Source organism: Triturus cristatus, chromosome 3_1 (genome assembly GCF_964204655.1).
Source record: "Triturus cristatus chromosome 3_1, aTriCri1.1, whole genome shotgun sequence".
In the NCBI taxonomy this organism is placed as follows: Eukaryota; Metazoa; Chordata; class Amphibia; order Caudata; family Salamandridae; genus Triturus; species Triturus cristatus.
Genome location: NC_140583.1, coordinates 791,096,238 through 791,121,504, shown reverse-complemented (window position 1 = coordinate 791,121,504; position 25,267 = coordinate 791,096,238). Strand labels below are relative to the sequence as shown.

Below are 25,267 nucleotides of genomic sequence, written 5' to 3'. Positions count from 1 at the left end.
ACCAGTGACTAAGGGCACCATCGCAAGGTGGATTGCCCTCACTATTCAATTCTGCCACAAACAGGCTGGACAGGAGCTAGCGGAGGGGCCGCAGGCTCACTCCACAAGGAAGAAAGGGGCCACCGTGGCCTTCCTGGCGAACACGCCCATCCAGGACATATGCCTCGCGGCAACTTGGGCATCTGTGCACACGTTCACGAAACACTACTGCGTGGACATTCAGATGAACAAGGAAGCACAGGTTGGACAGAAGGTGCTTCAGCACATTTTCAACGACCAACGCTCATCTACCACCCAGCCACCACAGAACTAGGAAAACCGCTACAAAATCGATGCACAGCATAGTGAATCCAGAAAGATTCACGCTGCAAAACGAATAGTTTCTTACCTGTCGGTGTAGTTTTGCAGCTTGAAGATCTTTCTGGATTCACTAGCGAACCCACCCACCTCCGCCAGGAAGATGAGGCTGGAGGAAGAGGGGGTAAAATGGAAAAGATCAAAGAAATACAAACATACAGATAAAGGAACAAGAAGGATTAATCAATCGCCTAGGGTTAAAAAAAAAAAAAAAAAAAAAAAAAGGAAAGGAAAAAAGAACCCGAAGATGGCGCCCCAAAGGTGGGACTTCCGCAGGAAGCACGACGACGTCACGGGAGGTGCACCAAATGGTGTACGTCGACGCCCACCTGGGCTACAAAAAAAAAAAAAAAACCAAGAAAAGACTACGAATCCGGACCCAACCACAAGATCGCGGAATAATGCACAGCATAGTGAATCCAGAAAGATCTTCAAGCTGCAAAACTACACCGACAGGTAAGAAACTATTCGTTTTCTGTAAACAGGGGGAGGAAACAATCTAGTGCTACCAGATCCAACCCACGGGACCGTCGTTCCTTTTGAGAGTACAAACCCGCCATCTATACTGGTCAGTATATACTTGTGCTAGATTCTCCTTAAGACACATCATTTTATCGTCTTGTATAGGTGACGATCATAGTCATCCGCTTCAAAAAGCCTGATATACTCGATCTGACATGAAAAAAGTATGTTTCATTGCCCAGCTTCGTTTGTGCTTATGTGTATGGTTCATCTTTTCATTATACCATATAGTTGGAACCAGGGTATGCCATCATTTAACCCCTTTGTGCTACTTCCAAGTCTTTCAACCCATCTTTGTTCTCTCACCAACAGGTAGTTTGAAATATCGCCCGTGCCTGGCGGAACAAAGGGCTTATCTAGAACCACCCATCTCAACTCATTTTCCTTATGTTTGTATTCAAAAAAGTGAGCAGTCAGTTTTGTATTAGTTTTTCCACACCGTATCGTACTATGTGCTCCAAAATGCGGGTTTTTATTTTTCGAGTCGTCATGCCCACATATTGCAACCCACAGGGGCACATTAGCAGATAGATAACCTTATCGGTGTTACACGTGGAGTGTTGTCGCAGCTCCCATGGTCGACTTAGTCCTAAGTCTATACTTTTTCCATTCACAGATCCTGGGCACGCTCTGCAATATCCACATGAATAATGTCCCACAACTGGTAGTAGGGACTGATTGCGATTAGATGGATTATCTGGGTCCTTTAATGCCCTCGGGCGTGTATTCACAATCATATCTTTTATGCTCGCACTCTTCTTGAAGGAAAAGAGAGGGGTAGGTTGATACAATCCATTGGAATTCAGGATGCGCCATTTCTTTGCTACAATTTTTTTCAACTGATTGGAAATTGTATTATATGTGGTCACACATATACTCCTTTCTTGGGTCTCTCTAATGTTCGTTTCCAATAGAGACTCTCTGTTACAATTTCTGGCTCTCTTCTGTGCTTGCTTAATGACCCTCTCAGGGTAGTCTCTATTCCTAAGCTTCACACTGAGATTTTCTGCTTCCTTTTTGTAATCAGAAATATTCGAGCAGTTCCTGCGTAGACGCAGAAACTGCCCATAGGGCAGATTTTCCCTGAGTGAGCGCGGGTGAAAACTAGAAAAGGATAATAGGTTGTTCCTATCCGTTTCTTTATGGTAGACACTACTGACTAAAGTCCCCCCCTTCCGCTTTGATGTTTAAATCCAGAAAGGGGAGAGTGTCATTCGTCACTGAACCCGTGAAAAAAAGAAACTCATTCCTTTGATTCAACCAGGTTATAAAGGCTTCTGCAGAGATTCTGCTTCCCCTCCAGACTATGAGTACATCTTCGATATACCTGTGCCACTCCCTGATGTTGTTCTGGAAGGGATTAGTAGAAGGGAAGATGGTTTCTTCTTCAAACCTGGAGACATACAGGCAAGCCAGGCTAGGGGCACAAGAGCTCCCCATAGACGTACCATGGGTTTGCAAATAGAATTGATCGCCAAATTGAAAGAAATTTTTAGTGAGTGCCAGTTCCAACAGACAGAGAATGAAAGCCCTCGGGGTCTGGAATTCCCATTCTTCTGAGAAAAGGATATTGTCAATAACCCTCAGGGTTTCTCGTTGGGGGATATTAGTATACAGGGACTCTATGTCCAGACCAATCAAAAGATCTCTATCTCTATCGAACTCCATGTCTTTAATGAGGTTTAGTACTTCGCGGGTGTCTTTCAAGTATGCTGGCATTTTTTGTACAATAGGCCACAAGAAGAAATCACAAAATTTGGAAAGGGGTTCCTAAATTGAATTTACTCCGGAGACAATAGGACGCCCAGGAGGAGGGCGTGCCAGCTTGTGCACTTTAGGTAAAGTGTAGAAGTAGGGAACAGTAGGGTGCTGGTTACACAGAAATGCCGCTTCCTTTTGGCTGATCCAGTCATTTACTAATGCTTCCTCTATGAGTGAGGAGATCTGGACCCTCAGTTCTTCTGTAGGGTCACCGTTCAGGAGAGCATAGTTTCTTCTGTCATTGAGCAAAACCAGACATTGGTTGTTATAAGTGTCTAGATCTTGGATCACTATGGCCCCTCCCTTATCAGCCGGCTTAATGACTATTGTCTTGTCATCTCTAAGTTCATTAAGGGCTTCATTTTCTGATGCAGAGAGATTAAAGAAGGTTTTTTTTATTTGAGTTTCGGTCATCAGGTCTACCTCTCTTAAAACTGCCTGTTCAAATACGGCTACCTCAGGAGGTAATTGGTTCAGAGTTGGAACAAAGGTCGATCTGTTCCTGAAATCCGTGTCTCCTTCTCGTTCACCCGTATCTATGCCTTCAAAAAATACTCGCAGGCGTACATTCCGGAAAAACCCAGCTAGCTCACATTTGAGTTTAAACAAATCAGGTTGGTTAGTGGGCACAAATCCCAAGCCTCTCGAGAGTACCAATTCTTGTGTAGATGTCACTCTTACTACTAAGATTCATGACTAAACTTAGTCCCTGCTGGTACTCGGTTCCCCTTCTCGGGCCATACTGCGGGTTATTCTCTGGTTCATATCTTCCCATTGTACTCTCTGCCCTCTCTGTGGCTTCTGTCTCCCCCTGCCCCTCCCTCTGCCTCGCTCTAAAAAAGGCTGATATTCCTTAGGAAAGAACTGAGGTGGTCCCATTGGGGGGTACATGGGAGGCCAACCGAAACCCATATGAGGTCCTGGCTGGTAGGGACGCATAAATCCCCTTGACTGGCCCCTTCCCCTATATCTCGGTCTGTAGTCGCTATCGCTACTCTCACTTCCTGAGCTGGATGGGTCTGAATTCTGACGTGTTGGTTTTTTCTGTGTATTCAGACTCTCCTTGTTTTTCACATACTCGTCATTTATATAAGGATACACCTTTTCCCTTGAGAATTTTTTCAAATCTTTTTGTAATTTCTGTACCTTGGAATTAACCAAGTAGTCTTTGTATTCATTCACAATTTTATTTGTCTCTTCCAATTTCTTTTTAAATACTGTGATTTGTATTTGTGTTTTCAGGTTATCCTCACTCATTTGAATCTTTTCTTTTTTCTCTAAAAAACTGCGCTCCACCCAGTGTGTTGGTCTGCACCTGGGTGTATGATGCGGCCCAATGATGAAGCATGACACTACCAAGTGTGTGAGGGCAGTATTAAAAAATCTTTTGATTTTCCCGTTTTGACTGTATAGGATCTCTATTGGTACTATAAAGTCTATCTCTGTTGTGTGAGACTTTTGGGACAAATCAATGTCATTAAAATGAATGTCCCTCCTTGAGCCATCTACCCCTTCCAGGTGCTCCCAGTCCAAGTGGAGGAAGGCTTCTTTGTAGCTCTATGAGAAGCACTTATTAAATTTATCTGGAGGGGCAGCAGACCCAGAGTAACTATCAAATTATTACATAGGAGTTCACACCAGGGGTTCGCCTTACCAGATTATAATATTATAAGATTATATAATTTGGGGTGATAAAGAATTGTTAAAGGAGGAAATGGATAGCTGATGGACACACACAGAAGGCAATCATGATGAGGTCAATATGAGATGTAATATGGCTATGAAGAATACACAGACTGCGAAATGCATACCTGAGCACTCCCACTAGAACAACATTCAATGCTTGGGACACACTAATAATGAGCAGACACCTTAACATCACTATATACCCAATCCACTTTAACACAGACTTTTCCCAGCACTACAACAAGACCCCAGTGATAAATGGCAGGAGGGGGTGCCAACGTATATCAGACATGTTCCATAATGGGACCATCAAATCATTTATGCAATTGAAACTAGATTTTCAGTTGGAAGCAACTGAGTGGCTACACTATGCATAGCTGAGGCATTGGCTAGAGTATAGAAAATTCAGATTGGCTGCTACAAGCGAAACAAAACGCCCTTTTAGAGGCTTCTTGCCAGCTTAACATACCAGAAAGGCCTCATCTCTAAAATGTGTGTTAAAACTAATCCTAAAGCACTACACAGAGAAATCACACGCACAAAATGGGAATTACTATGGGCGTCATTAATAAAAGCGCATTCTCCATGAAAACCAAGAGAATTCAAGATAAATTGCTATATGGATGCCAACATCATCCTACGAAAGTGCATAAAATGATCCCAGCTGCAAGCTCTATGTTTTGGCAGCAGTGTGGGCAGAGAGGCTCGGTGATTCATAGTTTGTGTGAATGCCCACGTATAGAGCAGTTCTGTAAAGCAACAGCTTAAAGAGGTTTTGAGATTTTCACTATTGAATACACCTGATATATTTCTGCTGGGCCTTCGCAGCTAGACCATAGTGATATAGCTAAATATGACTGGATTATACTGTGGAGCTCTCTAGAGTCAGCTCTAGAGAGCTGACTCTAGGCAATAGCCATATGTTGAAAAAAGGACCCACCCTCCCCTTGATCTTTTATTTTTTTTATTGATATGGCGGATTCTGGGATAGTCGCTATGGAGCAGCTCATGAGTTATGCAAGACGGGAACATCTGAGCTTTCAGGGAAGTTGTAGTATAGTTATCATGGTGGGCATCCAAGTACAGTATACCTACCATATTAAAGGCTTTGCATCTTTTGAGACGGGATTTGCGGATGATGATTGCTAAGCATACATTGTTTTGTGATGGGCTTAAGAGGGAGTGAAAGACTGTGTCTAACTTTGCATAATACCATCTGCAACTAAACCTGCACTAGACTTATAGATATCAGGCTGGGAGGGGGAGAAATGGGAGGGAGGAATGGCACATCCATGACAACATTAGGGAGGTAGTCCACCTTGCCGAAAAAGTAAAGAAAACATGTATTTGCTATCTTAGGAAACCTGTCTTGACTGGGTGGACTGGCTCTTAATGCAACTGGTCTTGGAGGGGGTGGGCCTGGGACCTAGATTATGTCTAACTAATCGACCCTTAGGGCATGTGAGGTCCTTAATGACCTCATAGCCTAGTCATTTTAGTTGGGGCGGGGCCCCTTTCTCTCCTGGTATTTGCTTTAATCATCGAACCCTTAGCCTCTCATATTTGACAATCAGAAGATATACAGGAAATTCAATTTGAAGGAGTAAAGGGGAGGAAGGACCATTTGCTAAGGTTGGGGTTGTAAACCCTGTTTTCTTGGTTTTATTTTCTAATTACTTTGCAAAATGCTTGTATTAACAATTGTGTTATACAGGAATAATAATGCACTGTGTAGCTTGTACACCTGCCAAGACAATGGGAACATTAATAGACTTTCATCCACAATAGTCTGGAGCACTCAAATGAATGTAAATCACATCAATACAAATAGATTTTTTTGTTAACCATTTATTACAAAATGTATAACATATGAATCAGTGTCAGAAAGTATATAATTGTACAAAAAGTGGATTAGTCATACAATATAAGTTAATCTTGACTATAAGATTTTAAGCAGTATCCTGGCCAGCCGCCTCCTGACCCACATGACCACTCTGGTCCTCACGGATCAAGCCGGGTTTAGTCCTTCCCGGAACATGGCCATGAATGTTCGCCGCTTATGTCGGGTGCTTCATAACCCAGGGCACTTCGAGGAAGAAGCATGTATTTTCTCGATCGACACGGAGAGGCATTCGATAGCTTGGAGTGGCCGTACTTGTTTCAAGTTCTTAGGGCGTTTGGTCTGGGCGAGAAGTTTGTGGACTGGACGAGGATTCTATACCACCTCTCGACTGCCAGGGTTCGCACGGGAGGGGTGATTTCAGAGGCCTGCAGTGTGGGCAGGGGGACGAGGCAGGGATGTCCCTTGTCTCCCCTCCTGTTTGCACTGGCGATAGAGCCCTTGGCGGTGCATGCACGGGTGGGGCGCTGTTTCCGGGGATTGGAAGGGGAGGGTCAGGTTCATCGCATCGCCCTGTATGCGGATGATCTACTAATGTTCCTCGCCAATGCTGAGGAGGAGCTGCGGGGGCCCACGAATTGTTGGGCAGACTGGGCCGGGTGGCGGGCCTCAAGGTCAACTGGAACAAGACGTGCCTTTTCCCTATTCGGAGGGGTAGAGGGGCACCCCCAGGTGTTGCAGAGGTGAGGTGGGAAAGCAGCTGCTTAACTTATCTGGGGGCCCGGATCTACCATGAGCCCCATGATCTACTGGAAGGGAATATCGGAAGGGCGATGCGGACCGCCAGGAGCAATTTTGAATTCTGGGGGACCCTTCCCCTTTCAGTGGCGGGAAGGGTGGCATTGTTAAAAATGGTCACCCTTCCACGCCGTCTGTATTACTTCGGCTCCCTCCCCCTTTGGATACCGCAAAAGTATTTCACCCAGCTTAACGCTATGACCACGGGGGTTTTTGTGGGGGTCTGGGAGACGTAGAGTGGCGCTTACTACCATGCAGCACCCCAGGCAGGAGGCGGGATTCGCAGCCCCTGACTTTGAGGCCTATTACCATGCAGCCCAATTTCAATGGTTTACTAAATGGATGGCCAGGGAACTGCGCCTGGACGGGGGCCGCGGGGACTTGGATCTGGATCTGCGTCAGCTCTCTCCGACGCTTCTCCAACTCCCCCTACGAGAGCGGGAGACCCCGAGGGCGCTGTGGGTGGTGCGGCAGTGCTGGAATCGGGCGAGTAGGAGGGCCAAGATGAATCCTCCGTATGCCCCGGAGATTCCGTTGAGGGTCTGCGAGGCTTTACCGCACGGGGGGGATTGGCAGCGACTGCGAAACTGGGAGGAGGTGGGGGTCACCACTATTGGAGACCTCTATGAGGATGGTGTGCTTTTGCCTTACCAGGACCTCCTGGGGCGGTACGACCTGCCCCGACAGGACTTTCTCTTACATGCTGCCGTGACGGCAGCAATCCGGAAGCACTGGAGGAAGGGGATGGAGGAGCCTCCGACCTCTCTCCCCTGTCAATATATAGTGTATGCAGTGGGGACGATTAAAGCGGTAACCTGCCTTTACAGGCGCCTCACTCAGGAGCTTAGGTCCCCCTTGGAGAAGCTGCGAACCAAATGGGAGGCGGTACTTGGGATGCCCATTGAGGAGAGACCGTGGGAGGATCTAATGGAGCGGGCGTGGAAATGCTCTAGAAATGCGAGATTTCAGTTGATACAGTTTTATGTCTTCCATAGGGCATACCTCACCCCGCACAAAATTAACAAATGTTTTGTATCACGCACCGCCTGCCCCCGCTGCAACTCAGAAAACGCTGAGTTCTTGCATATGTTTTGGGAGTGTCCGTCATTGCACGAATATTGGGGGGAGGTAACGACTACCTTGGGTGACACGACGGATAGAACCATTGAACAGACCACGGGGTTTTGTTTACTTCACTGGTTTCCCCACACTGCCCGTAACAAGGTGACTAGTAAATTTATTGACTTGGGACTAGTTCTAGCTAAACGAGAAATCACCAGTCACTGGAAAGCGACCACGGCGCCTAACAGCTCGTTGGTTGCGTGAATTTACAAAGTGGGCTGACTGCGAGGGACTCTCAGGCTCCAAATGGCCCAGAGAGCTGATAATGATAAAATGCTGATTGCAGCCAGAGTGTGGGTGGCGTTGGTGGACCTGCTTAAGGCATTGGTTGCTGACCCGGACTGATCTCCTCCACAATTCCACTTGGGCACAGGCAGGGTTGATCGGCCCTCCCAGAGCGGGTGGCGGGGTTGGGGGATAGAGGGTTTTGAGTGGCTACTTCTGTTCATTCGCCCCCTGGCAGCACGTTACCAGTGGACCGATCAGCTGGGCTCATCAGTGAAACTGGAAGATAGCGGAGGGAGCGACATGTCTGGCAGTGGGGGGGGGGGGGAGTTGGAGGGGCTGGGGGTGGGCAGTGGGGGTTTAGTTAATTTATTTAATCAGGAGGCTTGCAGCGAGGCCTAAAAGGACACTGATGACCCGGATGCTCTGGCTGGGATTATAGGCCGCGCCTAACCTGACACTGTTACCGTAGGGGAGGACTGGCGGAGTAGCAGGGGGGTCTTGGGTTAGGGGGAGGTGTGCTCCTCCCGGGGCGCCTTGATAGAAACCTGGAGAGCTCTAGGAAAGCCCATGTCTTAGGGTGGTGATGGTAGAGGGGGATCGATACACCGGAATTTAATCAGGGGGACTTGACAGGGGCCCTGGAGAGAGCGGTTTGTTCAGATACGACCCATCCTGCAGTAATCGTTGTAATGTATATTGTCTTGGTGTAATAAACTTGCAATAAAGTTTGTTTAAAAAAAAAAATTAGACATACAATATAAGATGGTTTGTCAGCCGATGGATACAATACATTATGAAGTTCACAAAGATGGAAAGTGGTCAGACAGTAGGAGATGCACACAAAAATACGATATGTCTTTGCATAAACCGTCTGACCAGTCAACACAGCTAACACGTGTTTTATCTTGCTAGACTTCTTCAGGGCTTATGATATACCATATAAGTATCCCATATAAAGATTACAAATACAAGATTCAATATGAACAATAATCTTATAACTGTACGTCAAGAATCCCAGTAATTGATAATGCCACCAGATAGGTTAGAATTGTTGTCCTAGTAACTTTCAAGATAAGAGACCGAATTTCCTTTAGTAAATCACAACCTCGCCATTGTCAGAATCCACTCCCGGATGCCACCATATGCCAAGCCTTGTGATGACAACAATTCTAACCTATCTAGTTTCCATAGTTGTGAATTTCATAATGTATTGTATCCATCGGACTGACAAAACTTGTATGACTAAACCACTTTTTGTACACTTATATACTTTCTGGAATTGATTCATATGTTGTATATTTTGTAATAAGTGGTTACAAAAAATTCAATTTGTATTGGTGTGATCTACATGCATTTGAGTGCTCCAGACTATTGTGTAATATTTGGTTGGATATTATTTTTGACAATTCTCATACGAACACTTTTATGCAGCAGAAGTGTTGTCTGTTGAAGCCCCTTGTTTATTTGGATTGCCCACATGTGTGGAGGGATAGCGCAGGGTGTTTGCTCCACTGCTGCATTCTGTACTAGTCGGCCATAAACCTTTGCTTAAACAAAAGTTATTTTGGAGTTCCATATTGTGGTTTCTTTGTTACCTATAAATTGCACTTTCTACTGTTGGGTTAAGAGTAGAGCTACCTGAAAATCAAAAATAAACATATTCTACTGGTTGTTATTAGACCGTTGACGATCAGGAGTCTCTTTGGCATGTTCTTTCTGGTGTCTTACATCAGAGATTCTGACTCGGTGATGAAGAAGCCTGAACAGGTCAGTAGCAGCCTCCCCCCAAACCACATTTGAATGACAACTGACACAGATAGATGTCTGTACCGTAAGGTGAAGGAAAAGGAGCATATGGGGGCTTTCATGACCGAGTTGAAGGGAAGGAGTGACAGCACCACCTTTTGGCTAGAGAGGAGTCCAGGATACCGAGGCAGCTCGGAAGACTGGTTCAGGCTGAATTTATTAAAGAAGTTTCCTTGTGGCATACTACTGAATCTACTCCTGCTTAGTCGTACACATGTCCTACATAAAACCAATGACTTGTCAGAGGCAGTCATCCTGGGGCCCCAACCTGATCTCAGCAGGTTTGATTTTCAAACATCCCACCCCATTTCCTTTCCTTTGTCATCATAAAGCAACTTTTTTGATTGCCTTTACTTCCACAAGCTGCACCAGAGAGCTTGAGACCCTATGTGGCCTTACAACATTATTTAACAGCACAAGTATTGCTTATGATCCACTCATCCTTAGTTGTCACTGACTTTCAATCAAGCAAGAGATTTTTCTCTTGTGTTTGTATCTTCTCATTATCAGCTGGTTATGTGCTGCACGGCATTGATATCCGCCATACTGACTGATTTCAACTGTGCCAAACAGGCAAACAGTGTTCCAGTAAACTTTGGTTGTTAGTTGTGGTGGTACAGCTAGAGGCAGGCTTATATTTAACACCAAGATTCCTAGATAGGTCATCCCATTACATCACCTATTGTTATGCTCTGCAGGCAAAAAACTTCTCAGTTAGTTTTCAGGCTCCGAGCCACGGCATGTTCCTGTCAGGGAAATTAACCCTGGCGAACATGGCCCTCTCTGCACATATTCAACAAGCAATTCATGCAGGACCTATAAAAAGTGTTTCCAAGAGGTGTTTATAAACGTTCTTGCTTAAATCTTCTGGGCAAGCTATGCTGCTTTTCTATCTCACTTTTTCTTCTCTGGCTGTAAAGTTTATCCACAGACAGGGCATAGGAGAGACCCAGACCTATGAATAAAAACCCAGGTATCTTTAAGGTACCTCTGCTACTCGTACTCCATAGGGTGTCTCCACTGCTGCTTCTGTAGTCTGCAAAAAATGTAAACACATAAATAAGGTTATACGTTAGAAGACAGATATAGGGTGCATACATTAATGGGGAAGTCAGGATGTTCTCCAGAACACTAGTGCAAAACTGGCTTTGCTAAGCTCTGTATTGATTAGCCATGACATTTCAGGTCCCACCAACAAAAGGCAGGGTGGCCATAGGTTAGACCAGGGGTCTCGAAGCTTTTCTATTACAAGAGCTACTTGTGTTCAATGAAAATCACCCCAAGCTAATGATATTTAGTGTTGTACAGTGACCGCATCAGACAAGATTACATTAGAGGCCACTGCATGCAAGATCATCAGCAGTGATCACCTCAATTCATCAGGCATGGTCGCCAGGTAAAAAGGCTTTGTCGATGTGGAATTTCTCTACATGGATATTATATAACAAGCATAGCTGTAATGTCCCTGCCACTAAGGTGATATTAGTAGTAAGTCGTCATCAACGCAGCATGATTTATCACCCAAATATCAGCTTTAAATATATTTTGGAAATTCAATTGCTTTACAGTTTGGGTATGCATATATTAATGTAACTAAAAAGCTTCTGATTAAGTAGACTGGGCTGTATGTAGGCGAGCTACCTATAAGTAGCTGGAGAGCAACCAGTAGCTCACAAGCTACTTATTGGAGAAGCCTGGGTTAGACCAACCATAGAGACTGGATGTAAGAGGCCCAAAAGAAAAGTACATTCATCTTTCTGGTAGTAACGTCAGTTTCAGAGCCATGCATATGCGTTTAAATTCAAATAGTGAGGCAAATGAACCGAGAACATTCAGAAGTGTGAGGGGGAAACTCCGAAAGGGTCATTTCAGGAATAAAACTTAAAATAAGTTTTCACACAATTGGCACTTAGAGGTCCTATGGCCAGCCACGGCAAAGACCTGATCATTCCATTACTGAAAAAATAATTTAAAAACCATTACGATTACAATAGACATTGAAAAATAACTCATTCTTGCTTTCGAGATGATAACCTCTTGGATGGTTGGAATTGAACAGTGTTAGAGGTTGAAGAATACATGAGTGCAACAGGTATGATTAATAATAGTTTTTGAGAACTAAGACCTTATAAACAGATCACAAAAAACATGGCAATGGAAGAGAATGCGTACCAAGAAAAGGAAACACATCTTATTCTTAAGTAATTTACAGTATCTAAAAACAACAACACTAGACAACAACCAATAAATTCATGTTACGCATTACACCTCAAAGCATCCCTCAAATACTCCGACCATAAAGACAACTGGAGCTTTTCTTGCGAGAATAACAGTGTGAATGCTTTAACATTAGGTGTCCCAAACAGTCTGTAAACCTCAGGCAACATTTGCACTTGCTGGGCGATCACCTTCCGAACCCTAGAGATGTAGGTTCTTTTTGCTCATCAAACCCACTCTTTATCTATAAACCCATCGGTTTAAGAAAGGATTGGGATTATACATCAAATAGTTGGACTGAGGACCTACTAAAAGAGGACTTGTGATTACTCAACAAATTTGCGGGTTTCCTTAAGTGTCATCATCTTCAATAGAATTTGAAAAGTCTGGTTCTTAATTTTTGGTAGGGAAAAATAGTCAGCTCGAGACATTTAACTGTGCTGATCTTCAACTCTGTATATTTATGTATGTATTTAAATAATACAATCAGTTTGTTCGTAACCTCTTTAGCTCATTTGGGTTGTGAAGTCATTATTCAGCGAAAGAGAGACCTAATTGCATTTCAAACAGAATTTAAGTGATTTACTCCCTATGAGGACACAAGGAACCCCAAAGCTGGCTTCCAGCCTTTACCTTCCAGTATATTATATTTAAAGTTTGACTCAAGATAGGTAAGAGGACGCTCATATAAAACAAAGGTGAAGGGTGTCTTACAAATATTCTTCATTCATTCTTTAATAAGCGTACACTAGGGAAACCAAGAACAGTCAGCCATTCTGTGCATTAAACTTTCAGGCGACTCTTAAGGTACACAGCGGATTTGTGAGTTAAATGATGCAAGCCTTATATGTCAAATTGTTAAATATTATCTCTGTAGATTTGTAGCGAGAGACGTCCTCTAAACATTTTAATTTTGAGAAAATTGTTTAGGTTCTCCATCCAAAGTGCAAAACCGCAGTGTTCCCTCTAGTAATCTTTATTTTATTTTCCTTTCTGTATTCGGACACCAGGATGGTCAGTTTTTTGTAAACGAACAGCTGTTTGTTCCATTTCACTAATGCGTCCACGTACAACAGGACACTGATGTGAGCTTGAATGAGTACAATTTTTTTTTATTTCTAGCCTTGCTAAAGTGTGCCCCAAAGGGAAAGTCGAGAAATTACTTCTTGGTGCTCAGAGCTGCTGTTGACAGAAAAAGGGAGATGTAGACAAGAGTATGCTGTTCCTGAAGGGACTGGGCGGCAAAACAGGGCGAGGGGAGGAGGCAGAGAGTGACCATGTATCAGACCAACTCAAGTAGTCAATTGATGCTAGAAGGAGTAGTGCGATACTAATCCGGGCATAGCTCCAATAAGGAGCAAGGGCCGCCACAGACCCCAAGGGGTGTCATGCTTCATCATAGGGCAGCTCCTCGTTGGGCCGGCGCTGCAATGCCCAACGTTCCCCGCAGGGGGGTTCTTTGCCGGAGGTCTTCTCGGTTTTTGCCGTTGTGAAGCTAGATGGTTCGTGAGAGGGCAGCCTATGTGTAGTGTGCAGAAGTGGGATAAAACAGTGAGTGATTAAAAATGGCTCCTGGATTCTCCCAAAAAAAGTATTTATTCTAGGAGTAACTGGACCGTGAATAAAATAATCGTGAACTGAAAGGGAGATACAATCACACTGAAATTTAAGTTCAGAAGCCATTGATCAGTGTCATGAGACTGAAAACAAAAATGTTGCTCCAATTTTTCTTAAAAGCTATATGAGCGTTCCAAGCTCATTTCTTTGGCAACTGGTTGTTCTGATTCTATCTTCTGACTGCCTGGCACTTTTCTGAATCTCTTAACACCTTTGTCACATGTATCACAGCGTGTTATCTTTTCTTTCCGGCTACCTCCTCCTCTTGTCTCTGCACCCTCTCTTTTTCAATCCTCTGGATGCACACTTCAGGCGCTAGAGAGACAGAAAGATTTCTTTGATTCCATAAGGAGTGAACGTGATGAGCTGAGGGACGAAGTTGCTGTGCTGAAAGAAGAACTGAAGGTATGATGTCTTGGGGGTTATCCTGGGAAAGGAGGGAGGTCCTTCCCGACATGAAGTCTCATCACGTCTTACAATTGCATTTCTGATGGGAGGTATGCCCGAAATTTAGTATACAGGGTACAACAATGACTGGTTTTTTTGGGTGGTAAGTGTTGTTCTCGTGGTAGCAGAGGAATATTTTCATATTGCGCATCCATCATGATTTACAAACATTGAGTTACAGTTCTACAATTTTCACAATATTTCTTTGAAATAAGTGTTTATTTGCAGCATTGCTTATCTAATAAAATATTGATTCCCATCCAGATTAAGTAAGCTGTCCTTGATTTTCTTAATGTAACAATTTGCTTTTGCTGTCACTTTAGAGACATGGCATTGTCCTGAGCTCCGACTTGTCGCCCAACGGTGGAATTTTGGATGGTCCTTACCATGAAACGCTAGTGGATTCTTCCGCGAAGGCTAACGGCGAAGTTACTCAAGTCCCGAAGACTACAGGGGATGGGCCGCTAGGTAAGGACCTCCTAGTCACTGCAACCCTGTCTGTCTAATCAATACCTTATTCATCTTGCACACTGCTCTTTGAACGTCTATAATCTTAAGTATTCTCGCTGTTTAGCTGCATGCCGCATGCTTTATTTTCAGTCGCCTCCTGTCCATTTCTCTGCTTTAAGGCTTCTTCTCTTTGAATAGGCGCACATGGGTATTTTCTGTATCAGTTGATTAGTAGACTTCTTGGAACAAAATCCTGATATATACCAGAAAGGATATTAGAGTGCATTGCACGATGCCGTTAAAGTGCCGGTGAGTCATTGATCTGATTCTTCGTGAATAGAGGCTTGTTTGGGATGAAGTGGGAAAGAAAATGCATGATTAATCCAAGTTAAAGAATCATAACTGATTCGCATAGCACAAGAATAAAACTGAAGCTTGAAGGCCGCCCATATAAAGGGAGCTAAAAGAGTCTGTGCATTTTCTAAACATCCATATCGTAGCAACTCAAAGTGCCACCTCGAAAAGTAAAATGTGTCCCTTTTTAATCCATATTTACCACAGTGTAAATACTTAACTTTTAGACAAATGAAAGCTGCCAACGTTTCTAACCAAATCACTTTAGAAGTAGAGAATCTCCAGGGCAGTGTTTGTTAAAGCTGGTTGCTTACTGACTCCTACATCCTTCAGTATTCCCACTTCAAGACTCTCTTAAACGCAAATTCCAACATAAGCTCCTGTGGCAGTTCCCACAAGACTTTCTTTGTAGAACTAAATGTCTCCAGAAAATAGCAGAACATTAACATTGAAGTAGCGGATGGCATTGACTTCCGAGGTTGTCAGACACCGCACTACAAAACCCTCAGCACATTGCTGTTGAAAATATATAAAAGATATCAAGTTAGAGAGTGGAGTGGCGGAGGAGGGTCGAAATGACGTTAACTTGCCACCAAACCATGATTGAAGAATTGGTTGGAATATGAAGATAAGTGGGATGGCTTTACATCTGATGCCTATGGAAGTTGGGCGATTTTGGGGCACAGTAGCGGATAGCTTCCACTTCTCTCCATGTTAGGCTGTAAACAGTACCTTTGCGATCATTCACCTGCATTAGCTATATATACAGCATGAGGAGCTCCTATTGCCACAAAGGACTGTTGCCTTCAGTACCCAAAATAACTTTTAACTGGCACTAAAGCATACAATTAGGGAAGAGCCAGCTCACTGTCCGCCCTCTGTCAGTAATACACAGTGTCTTATAGTATGTGTACAATTCATGCAGAGCCGCACAGTAACACCATAAAATGCAGAAATAAAATAATTTCCCCTCATCATATTAGTAACATGCTACTATTTACAGTCCATGATAATGATAGTACTTTTAATACAGCTTTAAAGCATCCTAAAGGTGTCTGCACCACAGCTTCTTTGCAGAGTAGAACATTTTACATGTGAACGTGCACCAGTTGTGTCCTTATGTGATGCTGAAGTACTCTAGAGATCATAGAGGTGCTGGCCTGCAGGAAAATAATAGCATTATGTCCTGCCAGACTGATGTATCTGAAACACCTTCAGGTTGGGCTAGAGTAGAACAGATACAGGCTTATGACTAGCTGAGCCACAGTCCACTGGACCTTTCACAAGCATAAATCTTGTATGCAAGTTAGCATCTTGAGCTATATTTGATGATGGATCAGTGGCATCAACAGCCCTTTACAAACTTGATTCAATAGAACCAACTACTATCCTTAATGACTTTAATATCTGGATACAAATTACTTGGATCAGACTGCACATTTTTAACTTTACACTTACATATGCTGCCTCATAGTTAACCAATTAAATAAAACAGGTACACAGATGTCATGACACTGGAACTATTGCCTTTGAGCTACAGAGACCTACATTTCACTGTAAAAACTAAACCTGTTCAGCCTATCCAGGTTCTCTTGTTTTCAATTCTCCGCTTCTTGTTAGGGTCTTTGAGGATTTCTTTAAACCTCACCCATAAGATTCTCAGTGTTTTGAGCCGTGCACATATTGGTTTTACAGATTCTCAAAAGGACAAATTTTGCAATGTGATTGAATTCTCAGCCTTGTATGCTCGGCTGGCTAACGTTGGTATTCAGTATCCTCTGCTCGATTCAGACTCTTTAAAAAAAAAAAAAAAAATACTAATTATATGCGCTATTCTTGGGACTGGTTAATGTGCCTAACACCCTAAAGAGAGACACCTTCCAGAGATTTTAAAAAAGCTACTGGAGGCCATCATTCCAAATACGGCGGAGAGAAAAATCTAAATATGAAGTAGCATAGTCTGTACTTGAAAGCTCATCACTTGATTCCACAGATCTAGTTTAAGTCAAAGAACATCTATTATTTTTGGCAAAACTCTTAGAGCTATCAGTCTTGGAGTAAATTCAAGAGTTTCTGGTGGCAAAACAACTTTTTAGTACTGAGCAAGCATGGTCAAGTACACTAAGTCTAGCTTGGTCTCACTTTTTGATGAGCTGGACAGGAAGGCAGAATGAGGTCGTTTCTTGGCCCTTCTGCTTTTATATCTGTCTGCTTCTGCCTTTTATTCCCAGGCAGTTATTCTGTTTTCATGAAGCTTGAGTGTCCAGTTTCCATCTTCTTCCATTATATTTGGTCAGCCTTTTTTTCTGCACCCGAGGGTCTAAGTCATCCATTCCTTTTTATTCCTCCTTGTTGGTCCACAGGCTGCTCTTACTGAATCCATTAACTTGGTTCTTACACCAATGTTGATGACACCCTGGCGATCAGTGCACATAATCTGGGTTAAGGATATACATAGATGTGGTAAACGTGTGAGAATCGGCATCTACTTGATGCCTGCAATTTGTGATTGTGGGATTCGTTGAGGGGGACAATTGGTACCAGTGCATCTGTTTTTTGGCCTTCATCTATGGTCTTGTCAGGACCCAGTCCTTGTAGTAAGAAATTGCTGGTTTCTTAGTAAAAATCTGCTGGCTTTTTTGTTAAATAAGTACATCAAGTTTCAGTTTTTATCATAGCAACAGGGTCTTTCTCCTTTGCCACAGATACCAAGAGCCGCTGTGCCATCAAATTATGGAAACAATGCTTATTTCAGGATAGCATCATATCTTAAGCACTACATAACAGATACAGCCAAAATTATGGCTTTCGGGAGCCAAATCCCACTAGCACATCTTCAATTACTGTTCCACATTTACTTACTTGATTTATTACAATGGAAAGAAAAACAATCCAGCAGCAAAAAGGAAAATATGAAATAAAGTGGCCCAGGTAAACACTTGGAGCTAGATATAGAGTACTGGCTTGCCTGCACCATGAGTTTTTCTGTTCCCAATTCTTCCTACAAAACCCCAAAATAGTTGATAAATAGGTAGAATTAAATTCGAACTTCATATCAGAAGCAGGCAAAATGAACAAAGCATGTGAACAGGTGTATCATAGTGAATATAGCAAAAATACCATAATCGCGTCGATTAATGGGTCATGCCCAAACCAGATACAAGGGAGATCCCAACTCAGAATGTCTGCTGGTGTATATTTATTTCTGGCCCTGGTGTAGCTAGGGTCCTAGCTCACTGAGAATGCCACCACACTTCACACACAATCTCTTGCCCTGCATCATGAAATGCTCTGACTTCCCCAATTGAAGATGGCATCTTCTGTCTGAATCAGGTGAGTTGCCACCTCCTATTCCTCAATAAAATGTCACTCACAGTTGTACAGCGCAGATGCATTCCATCTCCTGCATTCTCCACTTCATTCGCTCCTGTATCTGTGGCCCTTTCCATAGCTCCACGAGATGATGCACCCACCGGTAGCACACCACATCTTGAGTAATCTTTGCAGTCGGATTAGAAATGAATCTGCGCTCACCTCTCGTTGCACAGTGGAGTTCAGTGCCAGCCGAATCAAACTTGGAGTGATGTTTCTTGTAGTAACAATGGTAAGGATGCAAGTAAAATGAATATTAGATTAATGCAGAAAAGGTGAATTGCACATGGGTCATTGTTTTCCGACACCTGCATAAACTACTGTTTGTGCAGAGGTTGGAATGATTAATTTGGTTGTATGCACATGCACTGATTATTGGATGCATGAAATACCTCAACATTTGTTAAATTTCGGCAGGTCCACCCTACAAAAGTTTAACAGGGGAAAGCATACATTACTGTATCATGACGATTTTTGCGCGTTAAATATCAAAATCTGCATGTTGTTCCCAAGAAGCTCGTAATGGGTGTTATTTATCACACCCGTGGTATTGATCAGGTGCAATAAATAGCACATATAATCGTGATCAGGGCCTAGGTGCTCACGGTTTCAACTCTAAATTTCAGTTGGTAATCTGGAGAAATGGTTGATGCCAAAAACCTTACTGATGCTTAATCCAGGGCAGTACTTTTTAGGTGGCAGGCCCGTCTCCTCTGAAACTGCTTGTTTGCTTACTAAACAGCCAGCGAGATCAGAAGCAGTTTAGAAGGTAGCTTAAAAGATAGCTAGTCCCATATTTTTCCCCATCGCCTATACACTATTCCAGTCTTGGGCAATGCTACGAGCTGCAGCGGAGCCGGTTGTCTGGCTGAAATGGGCACACATAGACACACACAAGGCCTGTAGAAGATGTCCTACATGGGTGATGGTATTCTCTCTAAATCAGTTACTGCTTTGCCTCACTTTATTGGCCGCTGCTGATCTTTGTTTTCTGCCACTCTATTGATTTCTTACCTCTTCTGGGTATTATTTGATAAGGAGGGTGTAAGGGTGTTAATTGTTTGGCAGAATTGTGGCCCAGTGGTGTGGGTTCCTTCATTTTTTTCCATGGTCTTTTAGGCCGAGCCAGTCAGATGAAGACCAAAAGTGACAGTGTGGAGAAAGTTGAGAAAGGACAAAGCATGCAGAGTTCCGAGGAGGTGGAGCCCACAGAGAAGGCGACAGTGCAGGACATTGAGAAGGCACTCATGGTGGAAAGGACATTGCATACAGACAGCGATGGGGAGGCTGTACATGCCAGGGGATGCTTTGATGGCCCAACATCCCTGTTTGGAGATGGGCTTGATGAAAATATGCCATTTATTGGAGACCAAACTTCAAAGAGGGGCACGTCTTTTAATGAAGACAGTACAGATGGGTCATGTAAGAAAAATGACCCAAGTGCTGTTTCAAAGGTGGTTGAATGTACCAGTGCTGATACAGTTGAGGAGCTGAATATTGTGAATGTGGCAAATACTGGACAAGGAAGTTTAGAAACTTCAAGTGGTGTAGTACAGGTGCAGGAGGGTGAGGACCATGACTGCGGATTAGCTAGAGAAAGAGAGAGCTGCAATGATGATTTTCAGGATGCAGTGGAGTTTGTTGTTGAACAGAAAATTGCATGTCCTTCAGCAGCAAGCAAAGAAATATCAGAAGTTTATGAGACACTTGCACCTGCGGCAGATGAAGAATCAGTTATAGGGCCTCTCATAGAAAGACCGAAAGAAGGGTTCCATGTTCAGGGACTACTTCAGAACTTGGGGAAACACTTGGATGGGTTCTTTGATACAGTGAGTGAAGTGGTGGAGGGCAGTTTAAGTTTGGGAGATGAGAAGGCAGAAGCAAGCAGCCAAAATGAGGAGAAGGTAGATGAAGGTGCTGCTGAAACACAGGAAGCCAATAGGAAAAGGCCATCATCAACTGGAAGTAATGCAAGTGAACTAGTAGAGACAGATCAAATCAAGGAAGGAGAAGATTCAGGAAGTGTAGAGTGCCATCTAAATCCAATGGTTATTGAAGAGTCCAATGTTACCAGTATAGGGAAAGAGACAGCTGTTGAAGGAGACCAAACATTTAAAGCTAATATAACCAAGATGGAAATATGTGATGATCAGGGGAAAAAAGAAGAAAAGAGTCATGTTGAAGTTGTAGATGTGGAAGAGGTGGGAAGTAAACCACATTCAGATGATGGAGAATTTTTTGAATTTTCAAATGAGGATGGTGCAGAATTGGATGCCCACCTTGGGGAGGAACAGGCCAACGACAGCAAGCGCATGTTAAGTGCACCTCATCATGAAGGTACTAATGCAACCTCTGAACATTCCAGTCATTCGAAAGAGGAAGGAGTATCTTCCATCCCCTGTCAGCAGATTGAAGAGGAGCCAGGCAGATCTGTTCATATTGGTGATGAGATTATCCTAGCTGCAGACAAAGTAGTGCTCCCCCTTGCTCAAAGCAGCTCTGATGTGCCAAACCTTACAAGCATGAAGTTAGTTGAAAACTGGCAGCAAGCAATTGAAGACGCCAGCCAACTTAGTGAACATGATCTGGAAGTATGCTCAGCACACATAAAAGCAGATGATGAGAAAGAACATGTAAGAGAAGAGACTGAAACTCTACCAGAAGATGAGGACAAGTCTGGACTTGAGAGTCTGAAGCTCATGACTGATACAAAAGAGGTGAAGACTGGGTGCCTAAGAGTTGATGATCAGGAAACTATTGTTCATAAAAAGTCATGCGAGCCAGAGTTTAACGAAGATGATCAGGCTGAAGAAACACAAGAGGAGGAGGATGAGGGCTGTTTTGAGTTTGACGACGAAGAGATTGAGACAACAGAGGATGGTAACACGTTATACCCTAAACCAGTGGTGCCAGAAGAAGAATTTACTAGAGAAAAGGAAGTTCATATCCATGACCCCACAGAGATCAGTGTGACCAAGACAACCGAGTATAGTGAATTTCATAAATTGCAGGATCAGGATATTCTGGCCCCAGTCAAAGATGGTCAACATAAGGAAGACGGATCATGTAAAGCTGCTGATCAAGAAATTGAGGAAGCATCTCATTTGAATTCAGCAGCGACATCGGGTAGAGAGGCAGAGGATGCCACACAACAATCAACCAAGAGCACAGATACTGGAAATGTATCTGCTGATCCATTTGAACCCCAAGATTTGGATAATAACGAAGCATATATCAAAGAAGACGCGCTGGACAGGGGCATCAAGAGGGGTAAAGGTAAGAACAAGGAAGATTGCTTGCTTTCCTGAGGGTGCAGGACTGAGGTGTTTACTACAGTTTCACTTGACCAGGGATTAAAAAAAAAGAATTTGCACTTTGCACAGTGAGGCTAGCTTTAAGAAGGCTCTTGTGTCACTTCTGTTGCAGGTGGCACCCACACTACCAGATAATATAAACAGATACCCAAGAAATGTAATCTCAGTGCTGGATGTTGATGATCAGTCAGGTCTTCATACAAACTCAAATATATATATATATATATATAGTGTGGTCGAAAAAGCAACTCTTGCACATCCTGTTACTGTTCCCAGATGTTAATCTGGGATGACCCAATAAGAAGGCCGACAAATACTCTCCAAACTTTGTCTGCAGTATTTCATTTTCACAAAAACCAAAAATCATTATTATGATGTTTAAATATGGGAATTACACATGTGCTGCTAATAGCTGATTTATATGTTGAGTGAATATACTGCTGGTGTATGTTTTTCTTTTTGTGTTGATATTTCTGGTTATGTGATGTGGAAGCAAAGTGTGATTGCATTTGTAGGACAATTAGCAGAGTGTTACTTTGTTGAGTAGTATGGATCATATTCACAGTAATAGGACTTATCGCTAGACTATCTGAGCTGTTGAATGTTTTGCTGTATCCACCAACTGTGCAGAAACTTTGACTGTATTTAGGCTGATGTTGGTCTGACTATTTCCAGTATGACGGAGGTTTGATTTTATCCAATGCATTGTAGGTTTGACTGTGAAGAAGGTTAGAGAGGTTTGACTACATCTAGTTTGAGCAAAGTTTGCTGTCAATCATAGTGAAGATTGTTCGATTGCTTTCGGCATGATGTATTTTTGTCAAAACCTGAAGTGTGGGAGGTTTAACTTTAATCAAATTTATTGGTGATTTGACTGTATCCGGGGTGGGTGAGGTTTGACTATCCAGGTGGCAAAGCTGGTGTACTGTCAAGTGTGAGAGAGGTTTACCTTTTCCCAGGAAGACAGACCTTTATCTGAATACAGAATGACAGAAGTTTGATTGGGTCAGCGGTAACTGAGATTTAACAATATCATGCGTGACACTGCCTCCAGAGTGATGGCAGAGACTGTATTTAGGTTGACTGAGGTGCCACTGTATCCAGAGCAATGGTGGTTTGAGGGCTTTAAATGTTCCTATGTCCATGGGTTAGCCTATTTCTTCATCGATGAAAACTGGGTCTGTATAAAGAATGAGATAATGACATTCTGAGGTGGCTTGGTGGTAAAACCACACTATTGAAAGGATCCTGATGAGGTTTGACTATCTGTTGTGTGGGTGAGGTTTGATCACAGTTGCGACAAAGAATTGAAGGAAAAAGCTGTGCTTGTTTTCACTGTTGTAAACTTTCATACAAGTTAAACACTGTATACACTTTGAGTTTATATTTTAAATAGTCACTCAAATTGAGGCACATTCCCTTTCGATCCCCTGTAGGGGTTTTAGAGACACATCTATATTGCTCAAGCTTTGTGTAGGAATGAAAATGTTATCTTGATTTAAAGCTGTTAGCCTTTTCTGTTGTCCATTTAATTTATAGTTCGGTATAACCCAAGTGAAGCTTCAAACGCACATTTTGGAAGCAGTCCTAAGGGACTATTGAAGCATAGGTGGGTGCACCCCACTTGTGCCACATTTTCAAGGAGCAGAGCCTAAGCAAACTAGGCATGTGCTTTGATCAACAATCTGTAATGGATAACCTAGCATATCTTGCTTCTGATGCCTTATGAGGCACTTTTTGTTTTGCTTTTCAAATCTGTGTGTTTAAAATAAATGTTCTGTTATAGTCTAGCCTCAGGAGGACGAACTAGGACTATTTCATACAGAAAATGTACTAAAGATTTTTAAGTAACAATTTGCTGCCTGGGATTTGTTTCATTTAGGACTACGTTTCACATTGCTAAATTTTTCAATTTGGACGGTATAGGGTACCCACTTTGCTGTGAAAATAGTTGAGATTGGGCAATGTCGAATATGTAAGGGACGCCTGCTTTCCCTTGGATATATCATCGCTTAGGGGAAGCTGATTTTACTCAAAAAACAAAAAGAAAACAAATTAACCTGTGCAAATTGTAATCATGCTGGTTAAAGTTGAATGCTTTGCTGTAACTGGTTCCAGTGCATTAGTAAAAAACGCATTAACTGATGTTCTCACTGTAGACAGTTACTAAGAACAAAGGTTGCCCTCATTATATTGGCACCTCGCTTTTATCAGCTTTGCGCCACCAAAACCAGGATTTTACTGTCAGAACAAAATAGGAGTCCCACCCAATGATACACTCGCAGTGAGGATTTCTGTAGTCATTGTGGAGCAAATGGGGGAGATGTTTAATTGTTTAGGTTATGTATATCACGAATGTCCTGAGCTGTATATACCGAAATAAATATTTTATATATTAAAATTGCTGTGTTTGTCTGGGATCTTTGCAGTGGTGCAGGTGGGTACTAGGGAGGGGGAAGACGGTGTGTGAAGAGCTTGTGAATGGCTCCCCTCTATGATAGCAGTGAAAGTAGAGCGGAGTAACTTGACATAATTACTTATCCCTCGCAGAGTGGACAGCCACTGAACCTGCACCCACCCTCCTACTGCTTCACTCTGAAAGTGGCCTGTGATGAAGACTAAAGGTTACCCTTGAGCATGATGACACTCATAGACCGGTTCCTGGGCTTGGATATTGCTTGATGGACATACACATGGACCAGTTCCTTGACTTGGTTATTGATTGACCTACATTCAGAGACCTCGAAGTATTAAATCACATTATACTGAATTTGAGTTTTTTTTAATTAGGCACCCCAACAAATGCAGATGAAAAGCCTTATGTAAACAAGCACACAGTCACAAATGATGCCTCTTTACATTTGTACAGTATTACACAGATACACAGACATTCCCACAGCAGCATAATACAAGAATACGGACTATAAACAGATTAGGAATGTTTGCTAATATCACTAACAGACTCACTTGAATCGGTACCACACCTCTTGGATGAGCTGAGGGAATTCCATGATATGTCTAACTTCAAGGTAAATATCACCAAATCAGAGATGCTACTCTTGCACCCTCGATCCAGTCAAATAGACCATCTTCAGAGACTTATCCCAATCTCCTTGTCTTCAGAAAGGATTAAATATCTGGGAATATTCCTTGGCCTCACCACTTCACAATTAATGGCCCTGAATCATGCTATGCTAATCAGGGACATAGACACCTCCAACAATGGTACATCAAGCATTTCTCCTGGTTTAGTAGAGTAGCCGTAATAAAGATGAGTCTTCCCGCAGATGCTTTATCTATTTCAAACAATACCAATCCCGCTGTCAATACTCAAGCAGCTCCAAAATTTGATCAACACCTTCATTTGGCAAAACAA

General features: G+C 42.9%; 1 protein-coding gene across 27 annotated transcripts in view; it reads left to right on the top strand.

Annotated features, from left to right (window-relative positions):
• Positions 1-25,267, top strand: part of LRRFIP1 (LRR binding FLII interacting protein 1) — a 458,695-nt gene that overhangs the window by 367,336 nt on the left and 66,092 nt on the right. For 13 of the 27 annotated variants that reach the window (XM_085645064.1, XM_085645062.1, XM_085645058.1 and 10 more), the window contains 3 exons: positions 14,267-14,359; positions 14,725-14,869; positions 19,697-24,292. In XM_085645064.1, the coding sequence (XP_085501190.1) occupies positions 14,267-14,359; positions 14,725-14,869; positions 19,697-21,885 (2,427 nt within the window). In that variant the 3' untranslated portion in view covers positions 21,886-24,292. Of the gene's footprint in view, positions 1-14,266; positions 14,360-14,724; positions 14,870-19,696; positions 24,293-25,267 lie in introns of those variants that run through there. The other 14 variants (XM_085645079.1, XM_085645077.1, XM_085645080.1 and 11 more) reach the window with 3 other exon arrangements.